The sequence below is a fragment of the Buceros rhinoceros genome, unplaced genomic scaffold, assembly GCF_000710305.1.
Source record: "Buceros rhinoceros silvestris isolate BGI_N320 unplaced genomic scaffold, ASM71030v1 scaffold20208, whole genome shotgun sequence".
Taxonomy (NCBI): domain Eukaryota; kingdom Metazoa; phylum Chordata; class Aves; order Bucerotiformes; family Bucerotidae; genus Buceros; species Buceros rhinoceros.
In genome coordinates, this window is record NW_010427671.1 from 7,300 (window position 1) to 19,759 (window position 12,460).

At 45.6% G+C, this 12,460-nt stretch overlaps 1 protein-coding gene across 1 annotated transcript in view; it reads right to left on the reverse strand.

The window, feature by feature from the left end:
* Positions 1-2,905: 2,905 nt before the first annotated feature.
* Positions 2,906-12,460, reverse strand: part of LOC104498610 (prostatic acid phosphatase-like) — a gene marked incomplete at its 5' end in the record, with an annotated part of 10,260 nt that continues 705 nt past the window's right edge. The window contains 9 exons of the mRNA XM_010142011.1: positions 2,906-3,024; positions 3,720-3,889; positions 4,451-4,557; positions 5,962-6,044; positions 6,712-6,844; positions 7,299-7,403; positions 8,399-8,497; positions 11,120-11,272; positions 11,896-11,982. Of these exons, the coding sequence (XP_010140313.1) occupies positions 2,906-3,024; positions 3,720-3,889; positions 4,451-4,557; positions 5,962-6,044; positions 6,712-6,844; positions 7,299-7,403; positions 8,399-8,497; positions 11,120-11,272; positions 11,896-11,982 (1,056 nt within the window). The remainder of the gene's footprint in view (positions 3,025-3,719; positions 3,890-4,450; positions 4,558-5,961; positions 6,045-6,711; positions 6,845-7,298; positions 7,404-8,398; positions 8,498-11,119; positions 11,273-11,895; positions 11,983-12,460) is intronic.

The window sequence follows — 12,460 nt, forward strand, 5'->3', positions numbered from 1 at the left end:
CTGCCCTCATCATCGCTCTCAAATCCCATCACTGTAAATCTTTATTTTTCTCCGTAGAGTAGAGTTTTTAGCATTTTTTGTTTGTGGAGAAACATCTAGAAACATAAGCTTTGTCCTTTGGGGTTTAATCCAAGCTCCGGATTTTTGGGACTAAAGAGATATTTGTACAGTGAGTTTGTTATTCTGTCTTCTGTATCCTACCACGCCTCAGAACATGTGTTTAAGTGAGAAGAGCTAACGTCCCATGTTACAGGTACGAATGAAAGGAGTGCTCCACACTGAGCTGGTGTTACCTGGGGGGTCACTTAACTTGCTGTGCTGACCCTCGCTGTGCAGGATTCGGGAGTGAACAAACAAGTTCCAGAATGACGTGGATTCAGTAAGAGGAGGCTGTTGCTGGCTGAGCTGGGGAGCGCTGTGTGCGCACCAGAAGACCCTGCTGCAGAGCTTCTGGTTGCTGCTGTAGTTACTGTAGAGGCAGATGATGTCACTGCTAGAGGGCAAACAGAAGAGCTTGATGTCGTCAGTGTTAGCCTGACTCATGTCAAAGCAGCAGTGCTGTAAAAACCTGTTCTTTGGGAAGGGGCAGACCCCAACACTCACTTTTGTTTGGAAACTCTTGGTGTGCTGAGAGCTCCGTCACTTTTCGCTCAAATCCAATTGCAAATGTCCAGTTCTTCTTTACTGTACTTTATTGCAGTGCTACGAGTTGCTTGGAGACAAGATTTTTCTGATCACAGTCAGTCTGCAGATTACGCTATGCAAACTGTAAACAAGGCTGAAAAATTAAATAAAGCCACAAGCTTGTCTGACCCTGACAACCTTTTCCTCCACTGGAGAAATTTTACTGGCTTGGGTCACAGCAAGACAAAGCGTCTCTGCTACCGGAGAGGTTCAGGGCCTGCGTTTCTAATGTCTCACTAGTGTACCTCTGTTCACGCTGAACATACATCACCTGAACCCATCCGTTACGGTCTGTGTTACTCGAGGTCACTGCATCCCAGTACGAAGCCCCCAGGCCCACTCAGGCTTCTTTCCTGGAGCCGCTCCAACAGTTTGACTGCAATAGAGACATTCCTTTGAGTTTTTGCACTGAGGGTCAGTACTAGTGACAACCTGAAGCTTGTACATCCGAAATACCTGACTGAAGGATATTCTTTCATCTGTTGGACAGCTTTGGCCCAGATTGTTATACCACAAAACATCCTTACCGGGTAAAAATCAAATCCATCACTGGAATATGATGTTTCCTAGAACAGATACAACGGAAATGTCCGGGATCTAGGAGAAGCGTTTTGCTGAGTGGGAAATACTGCTTCAAAAGCAGCTGAAGTTACTACAAGAAAATGCAGTGCCGTCTGGAAAGTGCTGTGTTCCCACAAGCCTTTGCTGTTGGGTTTATGCTGTTTAATATCAATACATCTAACTGCATCACGTTGTAAATGTGTCCATAACTGTAAGACAAAGGGCTAATCTCTAGGTGAGTGGTAGCTGAGTGAAGCTCCTGGGCTCCAGGCTGCAGCACACAGATGTCAGTCAGTCAGTCAGTCCAGGAGCAGCATATTCATGCTGAGCGGCTCCATCTCAGCTTTCTCTAGACTTCTCCGCCTCTCCAGGACTCCTTAGCTTGGGTACGTGATTGCTCACTTTCTCCGTGGGGCTGAAGCTGCTGTTGGCACCTCTCTGTATAGCTGTCCTGATTTTTGAAAAGGCTTCTCCATGGTAATGTAATTTGTGGGATCCTTTGCAGGGCTACAGCGTAAGAGAATCTTGATCCAGCCCTTGAACCGTACCACGATAAGCAGAGTTTTTTACAGCACTATTAGTGCTGATGGTACTAGGAAGCACTAATGGAAACATTCCCTGCCCTTAGGAGCGTACAATCTAAATAAAACACATTGCACGGAAGAGACCAACACACAGACAGCAGAATCAGTTTTCTTATTTCCAGTACACGTCTTGCTAACGTAAGGGATTTTGAACAGAGCAAGGAGTTAGAGTGAGTTAAAATGAAAGGTGATGAACAGAGCGATAGCCTCAGGAACTGCTGTAAGAGTGGCTCAGAGAAATAAGGATGATACAAGGGACCTGACGCAGGACACTGAACAGATGCATCACAGAAAAGGTGAAGGGGAAAGGGCTGTTCCTGACTGGCAGCTCAGAAAAAAGTCAGGAACACACGTAACAACAGAAGATAGATTTCCATGTGTTTACTTATCCGTATGACTGAAGTGGTGGACACTGACCGAGATCCTGTTGCACTAAGCTTCTTGCTTGATGCCTGGGTAAGTGGCAGAGGTCCCCCGGGTTCTACACATTTCGGTGAGAGCTATAGTGGGGTAACTCCTTCAGAAATCAGGCTGCAGAGTTACTAGCTAAGGTGAAAGCTTTGCCTGAATAAATGCAGAAACAGCGTGCCAGGTGCTGGTATGAATCTTTTTCACACAGTAATTGCAGCTTCTGCTCGCTGAAAACATTTTCTGTGCATCAACAAAATGGCCATTTCTAAGAAGGAAGATATTACAGACGGAGATTTTCTGGGAAGACCCGTTGGGCAAGACCCATTGAGAGAAGCAGCGGGCTAAATGGAAATAGGCAATATATGAAAAAAGCATAGGCATAGCATCCCTTCACCCCCCTGGCTGACTTAGAGTGATTGGTAGTGGTGGAAAATCCAAAGATAGAAACTGGAGTAATTCCGTCTTCCTGCAAAAGCAGATTCTTAACAGTATTTCTCACAGCAGATGTCCAGTCTTTCGGGAGCTAGGCCACAGAGAGCCCAGCTCTTCAAGTTTGTCGAGTATGCTTTGGAGATCAGTTTGGCCAGAGCAAACAGATGGGTATAAACACCTTAAAGGACGGCTTGATGCCTGTCTGCTCTCTCTTTCTTTTCTTTACCTCCCCTTTAAATGTCTTGGTAACTGTTTCTGCGCCTGCAGCGTCCGTAGTGGTAAAGGAGGTAGAGCAGCACGAGGTCAAAAATGAACAACAAGCCAACAGCAACGTCAAATCCAATAAGAATATCTGTGAAAGCAAACCAGTGAAAGGCAGTTAGAGAAAGACATGGGTGTATGTAGTATCGGATGCAGACCTAACAGTCTATTTACAAACACGTGCAAGGGAAATAGAGTCACACTTTGTTTCTCTGTCTGACAAGATCCTGTGGCTGTGTTTCCGGACATATGCAACATAGGTATAAATACGTATATGTCAGTGCAGGAAATGCCTAGAGAGCTTCATGTGCACAGGTACAGCTCACTCCTAGCTTTGCACAGAGCAGGAGGGACCACGTGGAGCTAACGCAAACGAGAAGTTTCACCAGGGATCAGCAAAACACGGAATATATGCAGAAAGGGGGAAAATTGGGAAGTAGAATGTGTTGCCTCGCCCTTCACTCTCCTCCTGGAAATAAAACTCAGGCAGGAAGCGGTTATTGGCTGTCAGCCGTTGGCAGTCGAGGCGAGTAGCTGCTGTATCTGGGTGGATCAGCTGCATGCTGTGCCTACCGTGGAGGTTAAGGCGTCCTCACACATAGCACACACACAGAAACAGAGATGCCTCGGTCTTTCTGTGCAGATGCATCGATCTTGCTGTGTGTGTGCCAGCCGTTTGTGCTTTGCATCTCCCGCAGCTGGGATGTGCCTGCCACCCGCAGGACTCCTTGCGCAGCACACACCCCCAGAGTTCTGTCACCCATTTTCAACAAGCTGTTACACTACCTTTCATTTTGTCTTTCTTCCCACATTCTTTTGACCAGTTTTCTGTAATCACAGAAGAAACTAGTTCAGCAAACTTCTGAAGTGGACAAGATGAGGTGCATCCTGGCAGAGAGAGCAGGTAGGGATCCTTTGAAGTGTCGTTCCGATAATACATTTCAATGCTGTATCGCCTGATTAACGACATGGAAAGGTGTTTTAAGAAAGGTTCTTAAACAGAAGGTTTCCTATTTAGAGGCAGAGTGTTGGAAATGGGCTCTAACATCCTGCTGTAGAACCTGTTCTTCAGGAGTGGAGGCTTTGTGGGAGGCTTCTGCCAAAGCTGGTTACATTACTCCACCAGGCAGCTCAGAAGGTCCTTCAGAAGCCTCCTTGAATGGCAACAGCACCAGGCTTTTCTAAGCCAACTGGTTTACCTTGGGATTTACAGCATGCCTTGGAAATGTTGTTGCTATCATTTGAAGAATCAGGAAAATTTATTTTACCATTTACTTGCAGCTAGTAGAGCCTGTTTTCCTCTTCTGCCTGACTTGCAAAGCCCCGGGGTACATGCACATCCAGCAAGTGTAATTTTTCCTAGTTTGAATACATCTGTGCCTGGGGACTGCTCAGCGAAGGATCCATTTAAAATGAATTTGCATCTCCTCACAGTGCTTGAGAGGAAAATTATTTTGGGAAAGGGGAAACCGAGTTCCAAACACTCCTTGTTCTTGCAGAGATAAGAAGATACTTGCCCACTGCTTTCTTCGTAGAGTTCAAAAAACTGGCAAGCAGCGTAGGGTGGCAGTTTCCCATTGAAAATACCAAGAGCCATCTGGAGAGCCCCGACTGTGGTGTCATGCTGTTGGGAAAAAAACACCCATCCTTGAAAGTCAGTTAAGTCAGCTACTGTTTATCCAGAGTGATAAGACAAGAGAGAGAGGGAGTGGAAGTCAAGATAAAACAAAACTTGGGTAAATTTGAGCAAAACCAAAAGATATTAAGTGTATTCACCATTGGGAAAAACATGTTACCAGTCACTGCAGGCAGCAGAGGGGGCATTTCCAAAGAGTTACCACAGTGTGTGCCTTACACCGTCTGGCAGGACTTTGCCAGAGACACTGGGTGAAAGCAAGATGTGGGCTGAGTAACAAATCTAGCTCTTCAGTGCATTTTGCTGCTCCTTCCTTCAGGAGTGTTTTCGGGTCCAAGGTCAGATTAAGGCAGTGTAAGGCAGTAGATTGGTTTCAGAAATAAAAGCATGCTTGGCCTCAAGGCATTAAAGCAGCAGGGAGAATTCTGGATGCACTTCTTCTTGCTTCTCTAAAACCATATAGTAGGGCTAGAAAACACTTAGAAGAGGCATCAAGAAAGATTTAAGGTATTGAGCAGTTTCCATATGAGAAAGATTAAATAGGGTAGGACTCAGTCTTGGAAGAGGAGAGATGGAAGACGTGTGACAGAAAATGGTAGATTCATGAGTGACCCAGGAAAAGTGAATAAAAACAAGTATTCTCTGTTTCTCACTAGGGAGGAGCTGAATTGGTATTAAATAATAAAAAAAAAAAGAATGAGGAAGTACCTTTTTCTTTTAAGACATGGGTTAAGAACACGCCACAGGATGTCGCAGAGACCAAAAGTATAAATGCATTTAAAAAGTGGTTAGATAAAGTGATGGGAGAAAGTCTGTCAAGAGCTATTAAACCCACAGACACAGATTCTGTCTCAGGAAGTCCCCACGCCACAGATCGCTGGGAGGTGTGTCGGGGGAGCACCCCTCTGTGCTGGCACTGTTCTCACGTTCTTCCTGCCGTTGGCCATCGCTAGAGGCAGGATAATGAGTGAGCTAAGCGGATCTTGGTCTGACCCAAACGGCTCTCTTCCTCTGAAGTAATAAAATAACCCAAGAGAATCCACAGCTGTGTCATGCCTCTCTGAGCAGAGGAAGGGTTTGGAGGCCGCTGAAGTTCTGCTCTCTGCCAGCATCTCGGGTTAGCAGACTTAAGGAAAGATGCAACGTATACAAACTGCATCATCAAGTTGTAGAAAAAAAGGATGATAAAACACATAGTTTTCTTTGCCAAGTACCATTTGACTGAAGCTGAGGTAAGATCCATGCTCCTGCTGTGTTCCTGTGGTGTCAGCTGAATTGAACTGTATTATATTATTCTTTCATTTAACTTTACGGGAAGACTCTGATTATTCTCTTTAGGGGTCTTTTCCCGGTAAAATCATGGCAAGATTTATGAAAGAGGAAAATACTCACCGCAGAGTAGACCTCCATTTTTCTTTGTTTTGAAGAATTGGCGGCTTGTTTAATACTATTTAAAATAACATTCACAAGGACACCTTGAAAAGATGGGAACAAGGAAGAGGAAAATGGAAATACGTTTGTGTAGAAACCAAAAAGCAAATGACTCTGAGTATCAAGTAGAAGATATCTGCTCAGGCCTCATATCCGTTTTTCTCTTACTGCAAGTTCGTAACTAGAGAGGAGCTACGATGGAGGTGGAACGCATTGTTCCTCACGCAGGTCAAGTGAAGAGGCAGGATTTACAGGGAGGCGTCTAGAACTACCCTGAGAACTGGGGCTAAACCTTCCAGTTTTGTTATGCTGAGACCTCCTCCATCATTTTCTGTCCGTTCAGGGGGTTCCAGTAATGAGCCAGCCTCCTCCTCTCCATATGCTGAAGAAATACTTTTAATTGGTTACTCCCAGCAGGTCACCCAGTATCAGTTCTTCATTTTTCCATAGCTTTTTGTACATCCTTCTCCAGACCAGAGATATTCGAAAGCCAGTGAGCTACGGGCAGGAGAGGTTCCCAGTAGCACAGTTCATACTGTTCTGGGGAAAGGAAGCATCACTGGTATGCCATGAACCCTGGAAAAACCCAGGGTCTGTAGTTACAAGTCAAGGTTCTGTATCAATAGTTTTTCACGAGTCAGGGGATGGGATGTTGTGTGTTATCGTAAGCGTTGTCCCCTCCCTTCTGAGCACCACGCATTTGTGACTCACCTCCCTGTAGTCGTGATTTCTCTTGGGTTTTATACAGCCCAAACAGCGACAGTAAGGACAGTTCTGCCAGCTTTTCCATCTTGTCGAGTACATCGCTGGTGGCCCATGCCGGGAGGGAGTAGTTGTGGATACCCTAGTGATAAAGGAAAACAAAATAGTGGGTTTTTCTTCTGCTGCTTTCCATCATCCCGCCGCCCAGCCTCGCCCTGCTGCACTGAGGCTCTCCGAGGCTGTCCTGCAGTTCTTTGCCTGCTGTGGCTTCTGTAGAAGCGTGTCAGGAAGGAAAATGAAGGAATAAAGGGAATGGATTTCAGTGCCAGTGCTTCAGGAAAACACATCAAATAGAAACAGCAGTTTCTCAAGCTGTAAACCATGTTTGGGGGTCATCTGTTACCAATGCACTAAATTACAACTTAGATTCAAATTAAACAAAAAAAACCCCAAACCAAAACAAAAAACAAAACAGAACAAAAAAGTAAATGCAGGAGAGAAGGCAACTCCTTCCTCTGAATCCACATTGCCATGGTGCAACTGAAACCCAGCTTAGGAGTTACATTCTTTCCCAGCCTCTGTTGACTTGTTGTTACCTCGCAGTGCAGAGTATCGTATGTGTTCCAGAGCTGGAAATTGTCCAGTATTTTAAGATGGTTCAGTTCAAGTCCTGTGTTAACTGCCATTGTTTGTAAAAAATCCTGGGGAGAAAAACGTGAAGAGCGTACACAAATACTCAATATGTATGGAACATAGATGCTGAGAATTCATTAGCACCCAACCCGGCAACAGTGCAGTGTTTGATTTTACACAGGCAGAACCCTCAGAGCAGAAGGTTTTGGTTGCAGATTCCGTTTTGTGACCATGTCTATTTCAGACACGGCTTTTTCTCAGCCCTGCTACGGGTAAGCCTGGTGCTCTCTCTGCTGCACTCTGCTCTCCCTCTTCTGACTGCTCAGCCACCCCAAGCCTTCAGCGATAGGAAGAGGAAGGCACTGAGGGAAAAGGAACACAAGAAGACAGGTGAAGAGAAAATAGGAAATTAAAGAGGGCTGAGGGAAATACTCAGGATGAGACCAAAAGAAATAGAAAAGGAAGCTAGCTTTTCCTCCTGCCACTGAAGGGGAGCTGAATATCAAAGTAGTAGTTCCACAACAATTCCGGTAGGGATTCTTGCTGCCTGCCACCACAGAAGAATAAAGGGACTCCTTGATGTCCCCTATTCCCACGTTTCCTGTTCCGTACAGTAGCTGAGAGAGAGGACAGCTCTGGAGCCCTCCCTCCCTCCCACTGCGGGTGAGGGAGGCTGGCCAGAGCAGCTGAGCTGGCAGAAAGTTCCAAATAAACCAGAGCAGGAGGGCGCCGGGTTGAGCCCTAGCAATAAGCCTGAAGTGACTGTGGGGGATTGTGCAGCTCAGGGAAGTTTAATTATGTGCTGCTCTAAATAGTCTCAGAAAATTAATGTTAAATTCACTTTTTAAAAGATTAATATAGAAAAGTATGAGAAATGCACAAGCATATCAAACGTATTTTTTGATCATGTTGGCCTAAATTTCTCATTCTAATCCTCAGGATTTTTTTTTTTACAGCTGTTTATTTTTGCATTTTAGCAAAAGGAAACAATGCAATTCCATAACTTCTACAACTTAAAGATTTTCTTTCTTCCTAGATTTTGTTTCTCTCTGCGTTCCCTTACCATGTAGGGCTGTATTCTGTGTTGAAATTCGCTGGATGTTTGTGTTTCGTTCTGAAGTTCATCAAAACGTGGGCAGTCAGGCAGAGGAAAAAGCAGCCTCTGAAATGAGAGAAGTAAAACTTAGAATAGCTGTAGAATTAATCCACACACCTTCTAGCTCTAGTCTGTTGCTGGGATTGTTGATGTAGCGTTTGCTCCATAGATTCGAGGCCGGGCTACAGCTGCTCCCTGGTGGTTTGTTTGGGTACCTCGTTCACGAGTTCAGTTAACGTAAGCAATGGACTGTGGCACTGTGGCTTTTCAGTGGCTGCCTGTGGCTGTGGCAGCTTGATTTCCCCCAGTTTAACTGTTTTGGCAAAAAGCAGTTATGCATCTCTGTCAGAGGATCACTCTGGGACATGGGTCAGGGTCCATGATCAGGAATTGTAAAAAACTACCATTTCCCTCTTTGTTTCTGATGCAGCTTGATGCCAGTGGGTACTGGAATCTGGATTCTCCACCTGGCCATCCTGCTCTCAGCTCCATGGAGGTAAGCAGCGGGTTACCAGAGACATTTTAAGAACCTCTTAGTGGACAGAACTCAAAACAGGAGCGACAAATAGATTGTGCTCCCGAAATACCAAAAAGCTGTGAGCCTAATGGCTCTGTTCTGGTCTAGGGGCATGCTTCACTTTTACCAGCTCCACGTGTGCGTGTTGCGAGGTCATCTGATGGAACTCACTTGATCTGAACCCCACCTAAACACACGTGTCCATCCCACCCTGCGCTCCGGCAAATGTGCTTTATGCCGGTTGCGGAAGGACGGATGGTACCTGGCCCAGCATAAGTGCCAGTAAAAAGTTCTGATGAGCAAAATAAGCTTGTGCTGCTTCAGCACTTTATGTCCCATCACTAGAGCATTTTTGACCCAGCACTGATATCATCCTGTAAGCACACAAATCACGTCAAGGAACTGACGTAATGTGCAGTGGAGGAATCTCTGTGCGGGTGCTCCTGGGAAGATGCCATGTCATTTAACCTCAGTATCGATGGATTTCATGTGTGCGAGGAGGTCTGCTCTGTCTTGGGGTGAACATCAGGGGACTGCCCTGCCAGCAGGTGTCTTTTCTCTGTGATTTGTCGATGGGAAGCCTGCAGCAGCCACCAGCAGCCACCAGCACACCTCCACTGGGACAGAGTTCTGGGGGTGCGTTGTTTCTGTACCAGCAGTGCGCTGGAGGGTGAAGGCTCAAAGTTGCAATATGAGTGTTGGGGAGTGTTGTTTAATTACACAATAACAAATGTTTCTCTTGCTGTTTGGCTTAATTATCCCCCTCTAGGTGTTATGAATGAAGCCACTCCCTTTGGCCTCATTAAGCAGTACTCAGTAATGTTGCCTGTGAGGTCTTGATAGATCTCAGTGGCTGAAAAATAAACTGTGATTAGGTTTTTCTACAGGACTGCACTTGGCCTCAATTTCCCACTTAGTGTTGCTTAGGGCTTCTGCTTGGTTTAGCAAGGGAGCAATGTTTCTTGTGGCTGGTTTGCATGTTTAACCAGGATGTGGCGTTGCCGCAGAGGAGCGTTCCAGTGAGCGTTCCACTCTTGAGGCAGCTGCAGAGGAGTTCAGGTGCTAGAGGTGCCTGCAAACGGGCTCCCCTTCTCCAGACAGGTCACTGCACTGTGATTCCCCTCAGGGCTTTGAGGTTTTATCTGGGCAAAGCTCTGACCACTTTGGTGCTTTTTCAGTCTTCTGGTGAAAGAACTCCTCCTAGAGTCCCACATTTAAATAACAGCGACAGCCTCCTTTTCTGCCTAACCCGAGTTGTGGAACCCCTTTCTCTCTGTGCCTGCTTTCAAGCACGGCCTCCAGGAAGGGAGAAATGCTGATGGAGGCAGGACTGGCCACCCCCTAGTGACAGAGTTCATCCTCTGATGTTGGTGACTGGACAGGCAGTTATTTAATTGGGGTTTTGGATGCATTTCCTTAAAGTCAACTTCTGTCCTCAAAGGTAGAAGAAAATTAGCCTTTCTGTCATTACACTCAGTAACTTTTTGTCCTTGTTCCTCACACAGTCCTTGTTGCAGGAGCCAGTGAAATGAAAATGTAAACCTGAGTCAGCCAGAGAGAGCTATGCACAGCAAAACTTCTGCAGGACCTGATACTCGGGTAGGTCTGCTCTGACTGTGCACGGCCAGGTAAGTGCTGGGGTTTTGTCAAATGTTTGTTCAGCACGGAGCATAAAAGGGCCCTTGTCTGTAATTAGGGTGCCTAAGTGCTACCAGAATAGGAAAGTAATAGTTGAGAGGTCATTGCAGTGGCTGGTGAGAATTCCAGTCCTTGAATAAACTATGGAACAAGCTTGCTGAGAAGGGGAGGTCTGTCTTGCTGATTGGTGCTCAGAGAAGCACTTGTTCTCTACAAAGGTTTAGAGCAACTTCCCTATAATCCTGTCCAGAAGTGTCCTTGCCAGGAGAGCTGTTAGAGCTGTACCTTGGAGAAAATGGGCGTGTGGGCGACAGTTCAGTTACTCTGAGCTGAGTCCTCCTATAGAAGGAGGATTTTCATGCAGCTCTTACAGTTGACCTCTGACATGCTTGTCAGCCAGTAGCTGCAGCTGATGTTTTCTATTAGGTTGAACTCAAGAGAAAATATTTTTTTAGCTTCTTTTCCCCTTTTTTCTCTTTTTTTGCTTCTGGGTATGTTTAAGGCATTAAAGGAGGGGACCAGCCAGTACTCACCCGGTCTGTTGATTTTTGCAAAACGTGCACTGGAATGGGCTGCCAGAGAAGCTCAGGGTTCCAAATTTGGCTGCTCGTTGGTGGAAAGAGGCCAGAAAGGTATGACTGGGCACTCATAATGGTGCGGTCATAATCTGTACTTTGGATGTAAAACTGAAGATAGAACAGCAAAGAGTTAAAAATAAAATCAAAACAATAGAAATAATGAGGACTTTTTACCCAACTCATCAACCCTGGCTTCTCATTTGCAGTGGATGCTTTTGTGTAAAGTCAAACCAGTGAAACCATATTTCAGCTTTCTAGGGCCCTTCATCTGCAAACTGGAATGGCCAAAGTGTCTCTTGGGTTGGAATCTAACCCCCAGACTGAACTAAGCAGAATAGGAAAGTGTGGTCTAAAAGAAGGAAACTCGCCGTCTTCTGAGATTGCAGGAGCACTGTTGCATGTAGAGGTGCTGCTGAGGGACGTGGTTTGGTGGTGACCCAGCAGTGCTGGATTAATGGCTGGACTCACTGAGCTTAAAGGTCTTTTCCCACCTATGGAGCTGTTCAGTCTTTAAAACTGGGCACTGGAAGACCCAAACTGAATGTAGGAACTGAAAGTTAGGCTTTAGTCTATGATTTTACCTTGACATTAAAGCCTGACTTGCAAAAATGTTCTTCTATTACCTTAATTTTTCCATTAACGAAACGAATACGATGATGTGCTTTTATCTAGCACAAGCCCATAGCTGCGCTATGCCAGGGACATGTCCTCCAGACAGCTCTGCTATGTACCTCTTGCCGGTTGTACGTGCTGTTCAGAAAGTTGGAATATCTTTTCCTCATGTACTGTCCGAGTTCAAAGAGCTGCTGCATTCCAGTCTGCGGGGCAAGCACACAGGTTAGGGTGACCGGAGCGTACTGATGGACAAGTTTCTGTTCTGTTTTCTTCCCCTCTTCAGCAATCAGCTTTTAAGTGATCATTAACCATTTATATAATGTACTCTGTGTGTAGATGATCTAGACTCTAGGTGACCTAGAATTTTTAACAGAAATCCTCATTTATGTTTTTGAAAACAGGATACATTCTGAAATGCTGAGAGTCCAGCGTCTGGTACGGGAAAGGTGATGAGCCTGATTCCATACAGACACTTTTTCCTCAGTGCTGTAGCTCTGAGACACTCCTGGGGTTATTCTATTCATGATCCACATTGTTCTTTACAGTGCATGTCAGTTAGTGACAGCTGGGAAAGGATGATTGATAACCCACAGTTTATTATTGTCATTGCTCGACTATGTGACCAACCTGCCAAGTTGTGGCTTTCGTTTTTTGCCTTTAGTAACGCTCTTTCACCTCTCT